The following is a 17,799-nucleotide window of genomic DNA, read 5'->3' as shown; positions in this document are numbered from 1 at the left end:
TTTAATTTCCCTCATAATTTAATTTTCTGGGAGTATTTCAGGGCTCTTACTGGCTTGAAGTGGTGGCTTAGCCTTTTTTTCTAGGTCACCAGAGTGTTGGGCAGAGTTGTTTGCTAGCCAGGACAGCAGGAAACAACAGCAGAATACGAAGGCTGCATGGGTTTCTATCCAAGGGGACGCAAGCTGCACTTAGGATGTTAAAATTTAATACATAACCCAATTTAAAAAAAACAGTGAAGGAGGGGGAGGTTGGAAGGAGTGGGTGTGAATGTTGAAAGGGTTGACATTGATCAAGATGCCCTGTTTTCATAAACTTCTTTGGTGAATGGCAATTCCTTTGTACAAACAACTACTTAAAGATAATTAAAATAAATTAAAAAGAAAAGGCTGCAGAAAATAAATAGCCAAACGGGAAGGAGAGGGGTCCATGGGCAGGGACAGTAGAGGTGTTGATAATTGATGTTTCTCCCTCATTTCAGTTGTTTTCTTTAATGAATGTATATTCACATGAAAATAAAATGATAAAATAGAAAAAAAATCACTCATTAAGGGTTATATAATAAAACTCCTGATTACAAATTACAAAAGGGGGAGGTGAAAAAAATTAACTCAGTTTCATGAAGTTTAGAAGGCAGGTTTGTTTTCTGTTTTGTTTTGTTTTTGGCTTGAGGAAATTAATGAGGATAAAAGAATTTTTAGCACAAGTGTGGTGGGAAAAACATCAGTAGTCCCTGAATATAATTCAGATTTTCAAATGTCTTGCAAAAGTGAGAGAAATATCACTGTTGGATTTCCTTCTACAATGGACCAAATTTATTCGACTTTATGAATCTGTATTTTATCCTGAGATTGGGGGTTTCTTCTGTTTGATTTAGATATTACAATTCTTTCACTTATGGGAAATAATTATAATTACAAGCTCTAAGTAGGTCTACATTAATGTTCTTACCAAAGGAAAATAGGACTAGTATCATGCACACCTACACACACACACACAAATACACAAATTGTACTTTGATAGCTACAGAAGATTGGCTTCAAGAGTCCTGAGGATATAAAATCTATGAATTCTCAAGTTCTACACACACACACACACACACACACACACAGAAGTTGCATGTGCCCTATGTATATCCTGTGCAAATCCTCTTGTATTTAAATCATGCATAGATTATTTGTAGTATGTAGTTCGATGTCAATGCTAAGAAAATTGTTATACTGCATTATTCCAGAAATAACTGCAAAATGTACTCACTCAGTATAGAAGCATTTTTTAAAATATTAATAATCCACCATTGGGTGAGTCTATTGATATAGAATGCACAAATACATGAATATACAAGACTATGTATACCCACATAAATGCCTACACACAAATATACACGTGTGTGCATGAGCATCTACACTTAACTTTATACATGTATAATATTTTTGTCATTTAATTTACTCTCAGGGGCATCTGAAATCTGAAGCCACTGAGCTATGTTACAAACTTTCCTCTCTTGAGGCAGGAATATGATGTATAATAATTTACTAAAAGAAGTCATGAAGCCAATCAGTGGGATGAGTCAGCAAGAAGAATATTCTCAATGTCTATCATATACTTTTTGTTTCTGAAAATACTGCTGGCCATATATATTAAAATCTGTGGAACGGCTTCCAGAAGGATTTCTTACTTACCTGAGTAGCTATTGAAATTTTACTTTCATTGTAATGGTTTCTGGAGATACAAAAGAAAACCTCAAATGAATTGTATCTGTGTTCTGGACATAAAAATATATCGATACCTTACAAAACATTTCTAGGTAAATAGGTATAGATAGATAGAACTTCTGAAAAAAAATTCCAGCTGAGACATTAAGAATTGGGTACAAATCTGAGCTAATTTCAGAAATAAACCTTAGGAGCCATTCTGATAATTAGCACAAGGTATTTAAAGCTCTCCTTTATTTTCTATGGTACACATTTTATTTGACCCTAACTAAACTATATAGTGGGAGTATTCATATATCTCAAAAGCAAAATGTATTATAAATAACTTCAGTTGTCATGGGAAATCCTCAGCCTATAGTCTAATATTATTCAACCACTATGATTGCCAATTAATAGTGAAGTAGTCCAAAGTAACTTCCTTCCTTCTTTCATTTTTCTTTCTTTTATCTTTTTTTTTTAAGGTTCTTGGTTTCCATAGGCAGGAGGCGCCAGAGTTTGGACATTTCCATGAGAGCAGAAGTCATATTTGGAAACTGTTGGGGTTAATTGGAGGCATCCATGGATTTTTCTTGATAGAAAAATGTTTTATTCTTCTTGTTTCATCACGTGCCAAGGTATATTTTACTTCTCACTTACCTTTTGGCTTTGAGGTTTTGATCATTTACATTCCTAAATGGCTGCAAGGTTCCCTTTTGTGTATCAAAAAGTAGTCATTTTGTGTAGAGATAGTGATTGATGATAGATTGGTAAATATGTGGTAAAATTCATACAGCAAAATGCAAATAGTAGGATCAATGAAGTGGATGTGTTAAGTAGTAGCTTGTTGATATATTTGAAACTTTTTGAGAATAAGTAGAATCCAGGCTTTGAGTGTATCTCAAATGAAAATTTATAATAATTATATTTTAGTGAGGGAAAATTGGAGGGGTTATTTGTTCATTTGTAGGAGCTGGAGTTCAAGCTAGGATATTATAGTAATTGCAAGATTAGTATTGCTAGCTTCAATCACAGCACTTCCCTAAAAACTTACGAAATTAGCTTCTGCAAAATCTCTCAAAGACTATAAAAAGTTCTTGGTCCTCTCTCATAGATCACCATTCTTCGATTGAAAAAACTAAATTATAATGCCAATATACCAACCTATAACTTACAACTAGATAGAAATTTAATGAGTTTGGACATGAGTGAAAGAAATGTCAAATATCCAAATATGCAGTGTGTTCATATTGACCCTGAGCTTGCCATGACTTAAAATGATGTATAAGAATGCAAATTTAAGATTCATGTTATAGTATAAAATAAAAGAAATATAAATATTTACAAGTGCTTTAATTAGTGAATATATTTTTGGCAATCTTAGTTTAATAGTTCTGTTCCAATATAGGTTTTGTTTTCATTTTTGTTTTGTCAGTTATGAGACTTGAACTCAGGGCCTGGGCACTGTTCCTGATTTTTTCTGCTCAATGCTAGAACTCTACCACTTTGAGCCATAGCACCACTTCAATTTTCTGGTGGTTAATTGGAGATAAGAGTCTCACGAACTTTGCTGTCCAGGCTGGCTTCCAACAATGAGATCCTCAGATTTCAGCCTTCTGAGTATCTAGGATGACAGGCATGAGCCCCCAGTGCCCAGCTATAATAGAGTTTTGATGATTGTCATTTTGGTGTCTATATCAGGAGTATTCAAAATTAAATTTTGCATAAATTTTAAATTTTTAATAGAGATTTAAATACAATAAGATAATGTAAATAGAATAAAACCATGTCACCAGGCACCGATGATTCACGCCTGTAATCCTGCTACTCAGGAGGTTGAGATCTGAGGAGCATGGTTCAAAGTCAGCCTGGGCAGGAAAGTCCGTGAGACTCTTTATCTGCAATAAACCTCTAGAAAACTCAAAGTGGCACTGTGGCTCGAGTGGTAGAGGGCTTGCCTTGAGCTGAAGAGCTGAGGGATAGCACCCAAGCCCAGAGTTCAAGCCCCATGACTGACAAAATAAATAAATAAATAAGTAAATAAATAAAAGAATAAAACCAACTTGTCTTCAAGACTTTTAAAATCGTAAGTAGACATTGTTGAAATTGCATTCCCTGGCCTCAAGCTCCTTCTGACTCAGTCTCCCAAATGCTAGGATTAATTCAACTTGAAGTTGTATTCTTTTTAAAATTATATGTTTATTATCTTTAAGTAGTTGTACAAGGGGGTTACCATTCAACATGTCAGTTTATGAGTACAATGCATCTTGATCAATGTTCACCCCTTTCATCATTCTCCATATCTCTCCCAACTCTACCCATCACCACTTTTTCTAGTTTTGTAGAATAAGCATTGAATATGAATGAATTCTGCCCCCTTCCTCTCTTCATTCATACATCTCCCCTTTCATTTTTCTCCCCTTCCCCCTTCTGACCTCCAACATCAATACCAGCTTCCTGGTATTCATTTGGTTAGATTGTAAGTTAGTTGTTCTAAGGAGTTAGGCTATTTGATTTCTCCCTTGCATAAACCACCTTGGACTAATACATCTTGGGCACATGACCTTGTACATGTTTACTTACACCATTATTAATTAGATCTTGTTTCCACATATGAGAGAAAATCTTAAAATATCTTGAGCATGCATGAGGTTTGTTCTTGGTGACATTTAATAGGGTTTTTTTTTTGTGCCACCTACTTGATAAGTGTGCAAAGAACCATGGGATTGATCAGGTTGGCTCCTGGGCTCCATACTAATTTTCAACCATCCTCCATCTAGCAGGGTCTGTCCTCAGCTAATGGGCACGTGAGACATTGCCACCATCTTGCATCCAACTCTGATTTAAGTGACCAGTCAGGCAGAGGCAAATCTGCCTCAACTATCCTATTGGTAGGTTCCTAATGTGTAGCTTTCTACTGATTTGATTGCCTTCTATCCTTCATCCTCCAATGAATCAATGGGAATCAGTAGTTTGCATATGGCATAGAATCCACTCCTGATTGGCCTATTCTTGACCATGATACAAAGAGTATTTGGGAAACTTTGTGAAGCACTCAGAAGCTATTTTAAAGAGCAAGAAGTACTCTGAAACATGGCTGATCAGCGTGTCATCATGATCAATATTCATTGGTTTATGTGCAGGATTTTTGTAAGCCAGTTGACCTTTATGTTTTTCATTCAGTATGTTCTGAAGCCATTTTTTTAGGTTGATGCTAATACTTGTTGAACAAGAGTTTCGTGCATCTGGGACCAGAGTGTTCATTTCATAATGCAGGAGGCAGGCAACTCTGTTTAATGAGGTATTTCTAAGTAAATGCCTTTCAGTCTACTGAACTTTGTGCAATCAAATCTTCCATATGGATTCTTAAAGTAATATTCCTGTTGTATTTCTGAAAGAAAAAGAGTATAGGGACAGAACAAATAAGAAAGTAGTCTACAAATGGCTCCTATAACCATCACTTTGGTCATCTAAAAGGTCATATATAGAAAGGTTGACAGTTCAAGAACAGATTTCTGAGCAGAGGAATAAATTATAAACAGCAAGAGAAGTTGGGCAGTAGATTGCAGATCCAATGCTAACTCCGACTTGAAAATATTAAAATGTTCAGTTTGATGATTTTTAAGACTTTGTGACATTTATTAGATACTAAAATGTATCTTCTATTTGATTGAAAGGCCCAAAGTCCAAAATATAAGCAAATCTCTAAAACTGTTTTGAACCCTGAACACTCTAACATGCTAACAAACTCAGTGTTCCCTTTGTATTTAAGCTGAGATGTCATCAGAAAGTGAAACAGAAATCTGATGACTTTTCTTTTCCAGGAAAGTATAGGTTGAAAGAGGAAAAGTCGTAATTCTTCCCAGTCAACCTGGAACTTTGCATGTTTGCTTCTAAATTCCTGTTTTGTTTTGTTTTTGAGGGAAGAAGAATAAATCATTGAGGAAGCTTCATCCAGTAGCTCTTCACATTTTTTTGTCTGCAGTACTGAGTTTGAACTCAGGACTCACCTTTGAAGCATACCTCCTGCCCAGAGATTCAGTCTTTTAATAAAACTATAGAGCATTTTGATTAGAATTTGGCTTTTTATACAAATTGAACACATTTTTTCTAGATCCACTCAATTTCTAAAACTGTATCTTATGGGCGGCTTTTACTCCTTAGCTTTCCTTCTCCCCAAATAACCCATCTGTGTGTGTGTGTGTGTGTGTGTGTAAAACCCATCTGTGTGTGTGTGTGTGTGTGTGTGTGTGTGTAGCCACATAGATGCCAGTCCTGGAGCCTGAACTCAGAACTTGGGCACTGTCTCTGAGTTTTGTTTTGTTTTGTTTTGCTCAAGACTAATGTTCTACCACTTGAGCCACACCTCTACTTCGGGCTTTTTGGTGCTTATAACTGGAGGTAAGAGTCTCATGGACTTTCCTGCCTAGGCTGGCTTCAGATTGCCTCCCAAATAGCTAGGATTACAGGCATGAGCCACTAGCTGTCCATCTTTTGAATTCATGCTATTATTTTAGGAAAATTTACCCTCTGTCTTTATAAGAATAAAAAAAGATGCTTATGTCTCACATTAAGTTATTGTCAGTTTCTACTACCTTGGGTGATGAATCATTTGATATGCTTTTTAAAGGCAAGTTTAAGAGTAGATAAAAGACATTTTTTTCATAAAATTGGTTATGAATCTGAGGCAGGAAAAGGTAGCATCCATCCGAAATTGAACTACAAGTCAATCTCTAAAGTTGTATAATTGTAACTCATAGAAGACAATTTCAGTTTTACTTCTCTGTCTTATGAAAGGACAAGCATTTAAAATAATCTATTCTATTTGTATTTTCTAAGTCTGTTGATGAACTTTGTAAATTAGCAAGATTCTTTTGCTGACAGGTAAAGTAATAAAAAGGAAAGCTATGCTACAATCAATGAAATTGAGTGCTAGGGTTTCCTCTCTACCCAGAATGCACCGTCTGCATACAGATCAATGCCAGATGGATTTTGAATGAATTCTAGATCCTCAACTCACTTTTCAGGAGGTGTGCCCAGTTTTATTACAGCTTCTGAGTCTCATAAAGTTTTCTCAATTGAAGAGTCAGAATACAGACTATCTGAATGGCCTTCAGCTCTCTGTAGAGGAAAGGGCTCTAGTCAGGATGCCATCTCATCTAAATGTAGTACAAAGTGTACACTGACTTTCATTTCTTCATTATCTGTTGCCTATGAAATTTAGTGGTTCTCATATGCATTTAGAGTATTACAATGTCTTGTAAAACTCCACCAAACTCTTCAGATGGTTCCTATTTCATGCAGACATGATTGTTACTTGCTGCTCATCAGTCATTTTCTCATTTAAAATAGAGAGGCCCAGAAGATTCACAGGCAGCTGAGAATCCTATAGGAAGTACTACAGCCTTGAGTAGAAAATGTAAGTATCAATTATAGGAAGCCAAACTCTAAATGGAGAGATATCTGCTTTCAAATATGTCAATGTCATATGGATTTTCATATTTGCCACGGACCAGGTTCTGTCGGGACGACGGAGGACACCTAGGGGAGGAACCTGGAATAGGGGGGGAGATGGCAAACAGACAACTCACACACATTAGGAGTGGATGCTGAGTGCTGAGTGCTGAGTGCGATTTAATGCAGAGGATAACAAACTTTTATAGCAAAAAGTCTCCATAAGAAAGGCCAAAAGATTACACAACCTTGCTGCAAGGCTTCGTTCTTGGATGGTCACCAGCTGGTCGCCTGAAAGGGCAAAAGTTTACACAATCTTGCTGCAGGGCTTCATTCTTGGGTGGTCAACAGCTGGTCGCCTGAAAGCCACTTGTTTCCGGCTTATCTCTAAGAAATATAATGGGTTTCGACGTTTGTCACCATCTAACCATTACCTTATTTCTCTAGAGGCCTTAATTGTCCCATAAGATCTTTCCTGTTCCTTCTTTAATAGTAAGGTCACGGAGGCCTAGATCTAGCAAGTCTCTTAGTAAATGAAAGAGAGTAACAGGAAGTTCTTTCTCCTAAGTAGTTATCTCAGCAATTGCCATACATTCTTTCTGTTCTAGCCGCCCTACAGCTTCTAGTAAGTCTCTTACAAACAATTCCTTCTGCTGAAATGACTTCGTGAAACCCCCAATACTTTTATATTTGCTTATGGCTTGTCTACTAGCCTCCATAAGAGGGGTTTCAGGGTAGCACTTAACTCTGGTGAGTTAGTCAAATTTTTAAGACACTCATCAGATATTGGAGTCGTTAACACTCTTAAGAAAGAGCTTTGAATAAGGGAACGTTGACAATGAGTAAGTACGATGAACAGCAGAAACAGTAAAAGATTAATAGGCACTCTTATACAGTGAGGAAAAGAAAGGCAGAAACACATCTTTCCCAGGGGTTTGCCAGCCTTTTTCCAGGAGTAGGCCTCTTAGAAGCACTATTCTCCGAGGTAGACTTTGGTGAAGTCCCAAAACTTGGAGATAGGTTTCTGAAGCCCCTATCTTGGTCTGATAGATGGTTTCCCATGCTAAGCAGACTCCACTGGAGTCGGCGTGGCACATATTGGGAAACTATTTCATTCTGAAAAATTTTACAATGAATTGTTTACAAAGAAGACCCATTCTTATCTGTCTCCCAAGCATACTATGCATTAATATCTATCTTTTTCCAAATTGTTTTCCCCAATTGTTTAAGACAGGCTCCCTGAATTCTTTTATTTGTGTGTCTGTGTCTGTGTCTGTGTTTGTCTGTCGATCTCTATCCGTCTACCTGTCTGTCTTATCTATCACTTATCTGTGTAGGTTTTTTAAAATAATGTTTACTTGATGCTTGAGAATTCATCCAATTTCATAAGGCTTATTTGATGTTTGAGAAATCATCCAATTCTCTACAACATATTGAAGTAAGAAAAAACATTATCTAAATGATATAATTGAAGAGACCAGTTGTCAGACAGGTTAACTCATTGCCCAAGACTATATTCCTCAGAATTGAAGAACTAAACAAATGCTACTAATGTACTATTCATTTTTCTGTGATCGTTAATTTACGCACACAGCTATGGTTTCCTCTCAGATTGTTTATTCAAGAAATATTGAAAGCACTGTAGTTCAGTGTTAGAGGACTGTCTAGCATCCTGGAGGCCCGGGGTTCAATCCCTAGTACCACCAAAAAAAAGTTTGAAAAGGTACTGTTTTGGGCAATAGATAAACTGGAGAAGAAAATAAGACAGTACTTAGTCACAGTTACCATCTCATTGGGATATAAATACTGCTTGTAGCATATGTGTTACTATAACAATGGGTATTTTAAGTGTTTCCAGTACATTAGTTCATGCCATTGATTTATTTGATTTTAAACAAATAATTATGTAATTTCATATTCTGATGAGTTTTGCTTTCAGCACCTTGATGATACTGTTTTTCCTCTATAATTTTTAGCTCTGGAATTAATGTAGAATGTTTGACTCCATCTAGTTCCACAATAGCCTTTTTTCTACTTGTTAGTTTTTTAATTTTGAAAGGAAGAAACACTTTTTCTAAGTCAATGTAGGAGCAGGAAGTGGGAGCAGTTGAGGGACAGTGATGGTGTTATTCAAAGTTCTTCCTAATATCTTTCCACGTCTGATGGCAAGCTTGGCATGGGCGGGGTAAATCCAAACCAAAGCCCTCAGCTGGTATTTTTTGTGGGGGGGTTAGGTTGTGGGGTCTGAACTCTGGGCGTGGGCGCTGTCCCTCAACTCTTCAGCTCAAGGCTAGCGCTCTACCACTTGAGCCACAGCGCCACTTCCGGTTTTTTTTCTTTTTGCTTATGTGGTGCTAAGGAATTGAACCCAGGGCCTCATGCATGCAAGGCAAGCGCTCTACCACTGAGCCACCTTCCCAGCCCTCAGCTGGTATTTTGCCAGAATCACCCTTACTTAGCTTGCTCATTTGTTTCATATTACCTTATTCATAGAATTCAACGTGTGTTTCAAAAAATGGATGTGTAAATCTTATTCACAGTCAATTTGAAACAAATCACATTAGTCCAAATCCATATTTCACCCTAGAAAACTTCATATAGTACAGAAAAGTGGAATATGATCACTAGACACACAAGCAAAAGTAATGTACTATAGATATTTCTTTAATGAGTACATTAAATTACCAGGAAATGCCAATCTTCAACTAGATAATATTTTCATTATCTTAAGCAATATACATATATCTTTGTGCTTTATATGCAAATGTGTATGTTTGCCCTGTGGCTTGCTATCCAAATCTGACATTTAGAAACCCATCATCAGAGATACTAAGAAACAGCAAAAATACCCTACTGTTTCCTAGTAGGGTATATAATGGCTGGGACTTCTCTTTGAATATATTCCATTAGGATCAAAAGTACGTGAAGGCATGTGGAAATCACAATTTTATTAACATGCTGCAGTGCAGTCAAATGTATCACTTTAGATTAAAATTATTTTCCCAAAGAAGAGCTTCATCTCTGAAAATTTCCAGGAAGAGCTAAGGATTTTAATACCATTACTAGACCCAGATAGTATCCAGGCATTGACAAGAAGAATTTCCTGAATTCAATAACTTGATATTCATTTGTGTGTTTATGACTATTTCCTGAAACTGCCCATTTCTAGTGAATAAGAAAATGAGTTAGTAAACCACAAGAAGGATCTCGGTTCTAGAGTGATATCTGTCGATGAGTATCATTTCCGGAAGCAAACTGCACACACCACTTTTATAAAGCAGTTAATATAACCCTCTCCTGCCTGAAAGTCTGGACTATGAGTGTCAGTTACTGAAGTTACTTTTCTATGATATATAATATGCACTGTATCAAATTACATCTCTCTCTCTCTCTCTCTCTCTCTCTCTCTCTTTCTCTCACTTGCTTGCTCACTCACTTTCCTACTCTCTTGATCTCTCACTTGCCATTACTGGGACTTAAACTCAGGGTCTTGAGCTCTTGCTTGGCTTTTTCACTCAAAGTTGGTACTCTACCACTTGAGTCACACCTCCACTCCTGGCTTTTTTCCTGGTTAATTGAGGAAAAGAATCTCACAGATGTTTTTTGCCCTGGCTGGCTTTGAACTTCAAGCCTTAGATCTCAGCTATCTAAGTCTCTAGGATTACAGTGCCCAGCTACATTTCCCAAATACAGTACCAAACCTTACAACGGCAAAGCCACTCTCAATCTCAGACCATGTGCCGAGCAGAAATCTGAAGGCACCCTTTTCCTATCCCTGTTAGATGAAATTATGAGAACAATGTGGTCAGTTCTAGTAATCTCAACAACCACTACCTACATCTATTGTATTTTCACCTGAATAGTGAATGCTTTAGATGATTAGATGGCCGAGACTCTTCCTGTCAAATGCTACACCTGGCCAATTGACTGTCAAAACAAGTGTTAGCCTCAAAACACTCTCCATGTCAGTCATTCAACTCTGCAGTTGGCTTATATCATATAATTTGGGGGCTGGTGTGGGGCACAACCCCTGCAGTTCTGCCCATTAAAATCCCAAACCCAATTACAAGAGCCAAATTATTTCATCTTCTCTCTCTTAATCAGATAATGTGTATTATGTAACAAAGTGCTATGAAACCAGAAGCTTCTCTCTATTTTTCCTTTAATATCTACATGGCCTAGTGCTGAAATGTGTTTTTCAGGAAGACAAGGGGAGAAGGGCATTGAGGCATGGTACCTTGAGCTAACTTGGGCCAGAAGAGCCATTCACGGTACTGTTGTAGCTGCAGTTTGGGCACTGAATGAAGCATTTTAAGAGTATTGCTAGCACTAATAAATGGTAACCCAATGAGGTAGTAATGGCAGAAAAAGACACTGCTACAGATGGATGGGAGGACAGTCGGACCCAGAGGAATAGTTTTGGAAAATCAGCTCCCCGTTATTGTCATTTTTCAGGGAGATTTCTCTGCACCCACTCCCACTACTATAACAAACTACCAAATACTGGGTGCTTTATACACAACAGAAATTTCTTCTTCACAGTCCACAGATCAAGGTAGGCAAGGGCCTACTTTCTGATTCACAGATGATACTTTCTTACTGTCTTCTCCCATGAAATAAAAGAGAAGGGAACTCTGACATCTTTTTTTAGTGTTCTAATTCCATTCATGAGGACATTGACCTTTTCACCTACTCACCCTACCAAGGCCCTGAATCTTAATTCCATCACATTGGGAAAGGACATTTCAGTGTATGAATAGGAGCACAAACATTCAAAATGATATTCATTTGCTATACTTCCACAATCCACTGTGTAAGCCATGAAATTACTTGCACTCTGTTTTTTGTTACATGCCTGAGAAGTTTTCTAAAAAATTTAAAGGCATTGTCAAATAATTTGGAGTTGATTAATTACTCTAGACACTGTAAAACCTGCATACCCTTTTGTCTTGAAGCTGTGTTTGTATAAGGGTTAACTATTTATAGAAACATTTGATATTGGACAAAGTAGATTGTAATAACACTGTTGAGAATCTTTTTGTATTTTTTGTTAGGCCCTACTTCTTGTGAATACTCTCCAAGAAACTTGGTAGTATTTATTTCAGTATCACAAAAAAATAGTGCAAGGTCCTTCAGTCATTACAAAATGCATTAAAAACTCACCAATGGAAAAAAAATCATTGGCCGTATTGAGAGAGGCTATAATATTTTAATTTATATCTTTTGTCCTAGTTAGACAAGATGATAAAATAGTAAATGCCAGCACATCATTTACCTTATTATTGTTAAACTTGTTAGTAAAAGAATAACCATTTCAAGCTTACTAATTACTATAATTGCATGTCCAGTCCTAACTTATTTTAAAAGCAGAAATGAAGTGGGGGTTATTGAATTAAACATGTATTAGAATGTCACAGGTGGATGGGAAGGTTGTTGGAATGAAAGTTGGATTGGCAGAGTTCTGTGGTAGCTACTGCTCTGCTAATGCTTCTCATCCCCCTTTTTTTAAATATAAATATTTAGGCAACACCATTAGCTTGTTGGCCATAATGATACTGGTTGGGGACAGTCTGCATAATTTTGCAGATGGTCTAGTAATAGGAGCAGCATTCACATCATCATCGGAATCAGGAGTGACCACAACGATTGCTATCTTGTGTCATGAAATTCCACATGAAATGGGTAAGTCCAACACTTATTCTTTCCTGCTCATTGAAAAAGTCAGAATAATTGTAGTTTGACACGCTTATATATATTTTTCCAATGAATAAATGCAGAAAGAGGAATAATTTCCATTTGTAATTCACGTAAACCATAAGGGAATTCACAACACTGTTCCTATACCTTGTAACAGAATTCAAGTAGATTCCTTTATGATCTGTCCAACAGTGAGAAATAGCTCTGTGTGGAGAATTCCAGAGAATTCTCATTCCAGAGAATGGGAGAGAATTATGCAGAGAAATCTCAGTTTAAAGAACTTTGGCAAGGACTTTAAAATGTGTGTGTTGAACATGGGAAAAAATATTAGCAGAAGAACTTTGCCCATTGTGGCAGAAAGCAGGCCAAGGAGGTATAGTAACATTTAAATTAAAGCCAAACCATGATTGCATCAACCTTATTTATATGAAAATGATTAAAGCCGAAGATAAAGTTGAAATGACAGGCGTGTGGTAGTGGATACACAAAGCTCTCTTTCTGGATAACCTCAGCGGCCTTGTAATTTAAACCTGCCTCCCGGAAACCAAGACAGGATAGACGAGAATCTTCTCAAACAGACCCAGAGCCGGTACACACACACACACACACACACACACACACACACACAGGCCCTCAAAGGGATTAGCCCTTATTTTTCTGCTTCCATTTCACGTTTGCATTGTTGCTCAGACCTTTGCCCAAAACCCTGTTGCCAATGCATTATTGGCTTTTTGGAGTAAATTATCCAAGGTCCTTTTTGATCTCATTAAAATATACCTGGCCTGGAAGCCATACCCTATGGTCCTATGTTTAGCTGCTATGATAGTGGAATAGCACCCACTTCTTAACCTCAAATGTGCATATTACATGTTGGGAAATCACCAAGGAAGGGACTACAGCAGCCCATGGCAAGCAAAGAGATTTCAAGACCTCTTCCTCAGACCAATTATAAAATGGAACTAAGAAACAGAGCCCCCAGTCTGTCTCTTCTACACAGTGTTAGTCTCTTCTCAATCCGCAAGACTAAGAAATAAATGTTCTCAGATTTACTCGTATATCTTTCTCTTTTTTTGAAGAAAAGGTGTGGAGAGAGGGTGTTCTTTTTTAAATCTGTACTCATCAAGGCAGTAGAACCACTTTTCACAAAGAAAAATTGTTTTCACACTTGATCTTAGCCAAAAGGCCGGGAAGTGATAGAAAAAATTGTTTTCTAAACCACCTTTTGCAACGATTTGAAAATCTCTAAGTAGTTTTATCCTTCCCCATAGTAATTCCTATATACATTAACTCACAAAAACTGAAATAATATGATTTCCCCTGTCAAGTTCCAAGGCAAAAAGAGTTATAATCCCTGGGTCAGAGAGGGACTCGGTCTTGCATTTATCGAATTCGAAAATGCCACAAGATAACAAAAACTGGAGAAAATGTCAGAGACCTCCGTGAACAGACTATATTTAGGACAAGCCAGAGGAAGAAAATGCTCATTGCTGCTAACATGAGTTGGCTGTGAACCCTACAGAAACATAGGAAAGCGGTTTAATAACTGGTCCGTCAACGTTACTTGTGAAATTGGTTTCAGTTGCTGAACTCTGAAGCAGACTTGCACTGTACTGTATCATCAAAGGTGTCTACTGAGATGATAATTACACTTCCCTTTTCCGCTTAAACTTCAGGAGATTTTGCTGTTCTTTTAAGCTCTGGGCTTTCCACTAAGACCGCCATCCTGATGAATTTTCTAAGTGCTCTGACTGCCTTCATAGGACTGTACATTGGGCTCTCAGTGTCCGCTGACCAATGTGTCCAAGACTGGATCTTAACCATTACTGCTGGAATGTTCTTATATTTATCATTGGTGGAAATGGTAAGCGTTGTGACTTTTCTGTTTTTCTCTCTTTTTCTTTTTTATGTCAAGGTGATGTACAGAGGGGTTACACTTACATAACTAAGGTAATACATACATTTCTTGTCAAACTTATTACCCCTTCCTTCATTTTTTCTACACACTCAAAATGTAAAATCAATTCAGAAAAGAGAATTAATATGGCAGGGTAAATAGGAAGAATAATAGTTCACCCTATATTATTTCCTTCTATTGAAGATATAGAAAATAATATAAAGGATAATATGAAGAATAATATATATATATATTATATAATATATAATAAATATAAATAGGTTCTCTATAATCTAAGGAATTTGATCATAGGCAAAAGGAATGTAGTATGAAATTTAAAAAATAATTATTGGCATTTTTATCTACTTAAATGGGAACTTTAAATGCTTTATAATTGTCTAAAAAATGTGTTGGATAAGAGTGGAATCCCTTGTCTTGTTCCTGATTTTAGTGGAATTTACTTCAGTATTTCCCCATTTAGTGTGATATTGCTTATGAGTTTGTGGTATATAATATTTACTATGTTGAGGTACATGGCCTCTATTCCTTGTATTTGCAGAGGTTTTATCCTAAAAAGATACCGAATTTCATCAAAGGATTTTTCTACATCAATTGAGATGATCACATGATTTTTGTTCTTGATTTTGTTTATTGACATATTATATATGTGCACCTATATACACATCATATATATGTATATATACACATACATACATACAGATATATTCTTGTAGGCCAGGAATACAAGTACATTGATAATGGTGTGTTATCTTTTTAATGTGATATTCAATGCTGTTTACGAGTATTCTATTTTATTATTTTATTTTGCTTTATTTTATTCATTTTTGGTGTTAGTACTAGAGATTGAACTCAGAGCCTCTCACTCTTACTTGGCTTTTTCTTTCAAAACTGGGGCTCTACCACTTGAGCCACACCTCTGCTCCCTCAAAGTACTTTGTGGAGAATTTTGGGGTCTTTCTTTCTTTCTTTTCTTTCTTTCTTTCTTTCTTTCTTTCTTTCTTTCTTTCTTTCTTTCTTCCTTCCTTCCTTCCTTCCTTTCTTTCTTTCTTCCTTCCTTTCTTCCTTCCTTCCATTCTTTCTTTCTTTTTTGGTCATGGTGGGGAGTCTGTGTTTCTTAAAGATATTGACCTATCATTCTCTTTTCTTCTTGTTTCCCAGTCTGGTTTTGGAACAATACATATTCATAGAATAAATTTGGTAGTGTTTGCCTTCCTTTCTATTTTGCAGAAAAGTTTGAGGAGTGTTGGTGATTGTTCTTTTTATAAGTTCTGATAGAAGTCAGCATTGAATGCATCAGGCCCTAGGCTTTTCTTTGTTGGGAGGATATTATTGCTTCATTCTCATCACTTCTTACAGATCTGTTTAAGCAGCTTAAATTTTTCTTACTTCAACTTTGGCAAATGGACTGCCTCTAGAATTGTATCCATGTCTTCCAGGTTTTCCAGTTTGTGTGAATGTAAGCTTTTAAAACATTCCCTCACAATCTTCTAAGTTTCATTGGTATTGTTGTGATACACCCATTTTCATCTCTAATTCTACTAATATGTATCTTTTCCATCCACTTTTAAGTTAGATCAGCCAAAGGTTAACCAATATTATTTACCTTTTCAAAGAACCAACTATTTGTTTCATTGATGCTAAGCATAATTTTTTTAATATTGTTGGTAAAAAGGTTGTATGCAGAAAGGTTACAGTTACATAAGTCAGTTAAAGAGTACATTTCTTTTTGGATAATGTCACCCTTCCTTCACTCTCTCCAAGTTTTCCCCTCATCTCTTCATCTACAAGTTGAATAGTTCATTGTCAACATCGTATCTGGTGGTGAGTACCACTGCTGCATTTGTTCACTCTTTGTTGTAAAGTTTTTAGTCTCTAATTCATTCATTTCTGCCCTAATCTTTATTATTTGTTTATATCTGCTATGTTTGAGTTTGTCTTCTTGTTTTTCTGGGAGCTTAAGATGCAAGCATTAGGTTATGTATTTGGGATTTCCTGTTCTCTTTTTGTTGATGATACCCGTAGTTATAGACTTTCCAAAATTTTAGAATACTTCATGGATTCTCACATAGGAACTAGGCTAATCTCTGTCTCATTCCAGTTTTAAAATATGTGTTGTCCAAGTAAGCACTGGTTTCCCTCATTATTGTGAGATTCGAGTGGATGAGATTGACATCAAAGGTCCTTCTATGTTTTGAAGTATTCTTCTATATCACTTGTAATACTCAGAATAAAATTTAACTTTGAAAATGAAGCTACAAGTGAAACAAATCCCATCCCATCCCCCTAACCTAAGTTTAAGGTAAGAAAATGCTGTGATCTTTCCAATTTGAATCTGGATTTGTAGCCATTGTGACTTTGAATACATACAGTACTAAAAGATAGGAGCTACTCTCTGTTGAAAATGTGCATGTATTACGTATCAGTCCTCAGATTCACTTTGGGCCTCTTGATTGTCATCCTTCTATTTGGGATTGCTTTTTTCTTTTGGGTTCATTTGGGGTCATTTGCTGGATACTTTTTTTTTAATTCAATTCTGTTTTTAACCCAGACTGGATATCTCTTCAAGTATGATGGATGTGTATGTACAGAGTCTATCTTTGTTGTTGTTGTTGTTGTTGTTGTTATGACTATTCTTCCAATATTGATCTGGGAATATTATCAAACCCTATTTATCATGTGGAATGCTAAGCTCAATATATCATTTTCCTTTCAGTGTCTTTGCTACTTACTTATCTTGTAAGAGTAAGGAATTGCTCCTAAGAAAGCATGTATCTGATGATATTCTTTGCCATTCCAACTAGCATAAATCTTGAACTTGGGAGTTGTGATTGGCCAAGGAAAAGCCAGCATCCTGGCAAGAAGACAGAAAAGAAAATACTTCGAGTTTCCTGGGGCTACTTCCTAAAATTCAGGTCGCCTGCTCTCTCACGGCCTTCGGAGTAACTTCTAAACAAATACAGTTCCTTTCACATAGCAGCAAGTTTAACTGTTGCTTTCCTCTGGGATTGTGCCAAAGAAAATAGTCTGTCCTTTAAAGAGAAGAA

At 36.5% G+C, this 17,799-nt stretch overlaps 1 protein-coding gene across 3 annotated transcripts in view; it reads left to right on the top strand.

The window, feature by feature from the left end:
- Slc39a12 (solute carrier family 39 (zinc transporter), member 12) overlaps positions 1-17,799 on the top strand; it is a 61,428-nt gene that overhangs the window by 28,157 nt on the left and 15,472 nt on the right. Inside the window, exons 7-11 of one of the 3 annotated variants that reach the window (XM_013014648.1) lie at positions 2,175-2,327; positions 4,473-4,580; positions 7,042-7,108; positions 12,667-12,825; positions 14,514-14,701. In XM_013014648.1, coding sequence (XP_012870102.1) covers positions 2,175-2,327; positions 4,473-4,580; positions 7,042-7,108; positions 12,667-12,825; positions 14,514-14,701 — 675 coding nt within the window. Of the gene's footprint in view, positions 1-2,174; positions 2,328-4,469; positions 4,581-7,041; positions 7,109-12,666; positions 12,826-14,513; positions 14,702-17,799 lie in introns of all 3 variants that reach the window. The other 2 variants (XM_013014647.1, XM_013014649.1) reach the window with 2 other exon arrangements.

This window comes from Dipodomys ordii, unplaced genomic scaffold, assembly GCF_000151885.1.
Source record: "Dipodomys ordii isolate 6190 unplaced genomic scaffold, Dord_2.0 Scaffold24, whole genome shotgun sequence".
Taxonomy (NCBI): Eukaryota; Metazoa; Chordata; class Mammalia; order Rodentia; family Heteromyidae; genus Dipodomys; species Dipodomys ordii.
The sequence above is the reverse complement of the archived record's forward strand: the minus strand, read 5'-3'. Positions and strand labels throughout refer to the sequence as shown.